The sequence below is a fragment of the Pteropus alecto genome, unplaced genomic scaffold (genome assembly GCF_000325575.1).
Source record: "Pteropus alecto unplaced genomic scaffold, ASM32557v1 scaffold155, whole genome shotgun sequence".
In the NCBI taxonomy this organism is placed as follows: Eukaryota; Metazoa; Chordata; class Mammalia; order Chiroptera; family Pteropodidae; genus Pteropus; species Pteropus alecto.
In genome coordinates, this window is record NW_006438113.1 from 14,280,860 (window position 1) to 14,283,751 (window position 2,892).

Below are 2,892 nucleotides of genomic sequence, written 5' to 3' on the forward strand. Positions count from 1 at the left end.
TTTTCAAACCTGTGGGATCCCCTAGCTTTCTGCCTCAAAACTTTTACCTCCCACCCTGTATCTTGTGTTATGTGTCTCCTAAGTCATATCTATGACTAGTAAGGAAAGGTAAGACTCACAGTTGTTTTCCAGGGTTGAGAGATCCCCGGTCTATCTCACGGTCAAACTCGGTGCGGATGTCTTCCAGGGACCCATCGTCCCCAAAGGCCCCCCACTCGGTGTTGATGCACATCCTCCCCTCGTCACCTTCCACCAGGTCAATGTGCCTCAGCTCCTCCATGTAGCAAGCATTAGTGCCAGTGCCTTGGAGAGAGAGACAAGATCAGAAGCTGTGACCACACAAAGTCACGACAGAGGAGGCGATGCCTTCTGGAGACACTGACTGAAGGAAGAGACGAGGGAAGTTGTAGAAATTACCAATGATGAGGCCAACTTCACACTGCTGGTCATCATAGCCACAGGTCATCATGGTCCCCACTGTGTCATTCACCACAGCCACAACATTGGCATCGTAATCCTGTGGACAGATAACAGGGTGTCACTGTCCACTCAAAGGTGGGAGCAGAGATCACAGCCTTAAAGAAAGCATTTTCATAACCACCACTGCTGCCGGCAGCGGTGCCGCTTTCGTCACTGCTGGTATTCAAATTAACTGGATCAAAGCGCGGCAATGAAATTATGGAAACTGCACGGTCCCCTTAATTTTCTGGCTTAAGATTCTTTTCAGAGGAGATTTTATGCACAGAGCCACAGCACTCCGCAAAGCACACCACTACATCCATGTGCTGACTGCCCTGGTTCCAACCACAGCGGGCTGTGCCTGACCAGGCAGCTCCCTGAACCATCCAACCCTCCTCTGACAGGAGGCCGCCCCCTGCCAAAAGGCTTGGTTCCTTTGGGCAGCACCTCAGAGCTCTGTTTCAAACCACCCCCAACCTTCTGGACTGAGTACACTCACCATTTGATACCAGCCTGGACCTTCAAGACCAGCCATGTGATGCTTCAGGCTATGTACTACTGCCCCACCTCCACCCCCCACCAAAGGGCCTTGGTCTGTTTTAGAACGAAGCCTTCTCCCCACAACCGCCCCCACCCCCGCCACCACACTTCCCAGTGGCAAAGGCAGATGACCTAGAGAGAAGTTACCCCACGTTTTTTGATGGCTTTGTTAAGCAGCTTCACCACATCTGCTCCCTCCACTCCGCTCACTTTAAATCGCTTTGTCCAGGTGATCAGGATACCCTGCAAAGGAGAACAGATGGGTTTTGATGAAAGCTGGAAGGCATCCAGAACCTCTAGGTCCTTGGGGAGGCTATTCAGGACAGTGACAAGTAGAGACCCAAAGGGGCCAAGTGGCTTGCTCCAGACCACACTGGGTAACACAGCCGGACTCTGTCCCCTCCCTGCTCATCGGTCTGCAGGGTAAACTTCTCTGGGGGCTGCCATGGGGAGAACCCTGCAGCTCACACCAGAACACAGCGAGTGGCTGGGCAGTGTAGCAGTGCTACAGGTGTGCAAATCCAACTGGATGTCAGCTGCACAGCCAGACTTCATTTAAAAACAAGAGAAAATCCATCATTACTAATCACCCTTCTCCACTTTGAAAACAGACCTCAGCTTCCACAGCCCAGGGAAAGAAAGTCAGAGCCAAATTAGGAAGAGAAACAAAATGCTAAGACAACTCTTGGTGACCGAGCTTCTGAGAGCCAGGTCCTAGGAACATACTGACTACATATGATTTATACATACCTCTTCCCCAACTTTGGAACAGAACCCCCACATGTAAGCCGCATCTCCACTATTTCTACACTGTGACCCATTTGTTTGTATATTAATGGAGAAACATCAGGAAGGATAGACATCCAATGGTTATTCACTTGGGAATGTGGAAGGATGGGAATTTTACTTTCTGCTTTACATCTTTCTATTATTTCAAGAGTTTTACATATTACTTTTGTATTTAAAAAAAAATCAAAGGTACTAGAAAAGAAAAACAATTGTTATACTTGGCTGTTTTTCTCTGAATGGAAGAAGTCATTATAAATGCAGCAGGGTTGGGAAGAGCTGCTATTCGGGCCTCATCAGCCTCCAGAGGTGACACAGATGCGGGGAGCTTGCCCACAAGGGCTGGCCCACCCACTGTGAAAGACGCACAGCCTGTAGGATGCATCGGGGAAAAACCCGCCCACTGTGAAAGACGCACAGCCTGTAGGATGCATCGGGAAGGGCGAGTACTTGGGAGAATTTGTGGTTCTGTGCTCAGCAGCAGCCCACAGCTACAACAGGTATTCCAAAAGCCCCTGGACACTGTTTTCTTCCCCTCAACCCCTACCCCCCAAAACATGGACTCCCGAGAACATGGTGTTATAGAAAGAACATGGGGGTGGAAATCAGAAGATCTGGTCCTATTTCCGCACCTCTGCCCATTTCCTAAGTACATCTCTGCTGAACAGGTGAATGAACAAAAAACAAACAAGGAGGTAGGTACACAAGTCACCTAGAGGTAAAAAGAGAACCAAGGGCCTCTCTGGGGATAGAGTCAGTGACTAGCAGATGTTAGGAACAGCGGTCCTGGCACCTGCGTGGGGCCCCGACCAGATCTGCTCTCACCAGGATGGCTTCCAGGGGAACAAGCACCTCACTGTGTAAATGACAAAGGGCTCCCCAATCTCCCTCCAACGCAACTAAACCTACTTGCTTTTCCTTCACTTGAGTTTAATAAATGGTTCTCTCTACCTGAGAGCCACAAATACCAAGATTCATCTCAAAAAACATGAATAACTAAAGTAACTGTAAAAGGGAAAACATGTTCATTAGCTTTTCCACTCTGGGGCTTCTGCGGAGCCCAGTAATCCCAGAATGTCCTTACCTCGTCAATTTTGGATTGCTGAC

At 49.2% G+C, this 2,892-nt stretch overlaps 1 protein-coding gene across 1 annotated transcript in view; it reads right to left on the reverse strand.

Moving 5' to 3' along the window:
- Window positions 1-2,892, reverse strand: part of HK1 (hexokinase 1) — a 57,028-nt gene that overhangs the window by 20,943 nt on the left and 33,193 nt on the right. The window contains 4 exon segments of the mRNA XM_025049356.1: window positions 120-303; window positions 418-517; window positions 1,147-1,242; window positions 2,870-2,892. The exon segment at window positions 2,870-2,892 is cut by the window's right edge and continues 43 nt beyond it. Coding sequence (XP_024905124.1) covers window positions 120-303; window positions 418-517; window positions 1,147-1,242; window positions 2,870-2,892 — 403 coding nt within the window.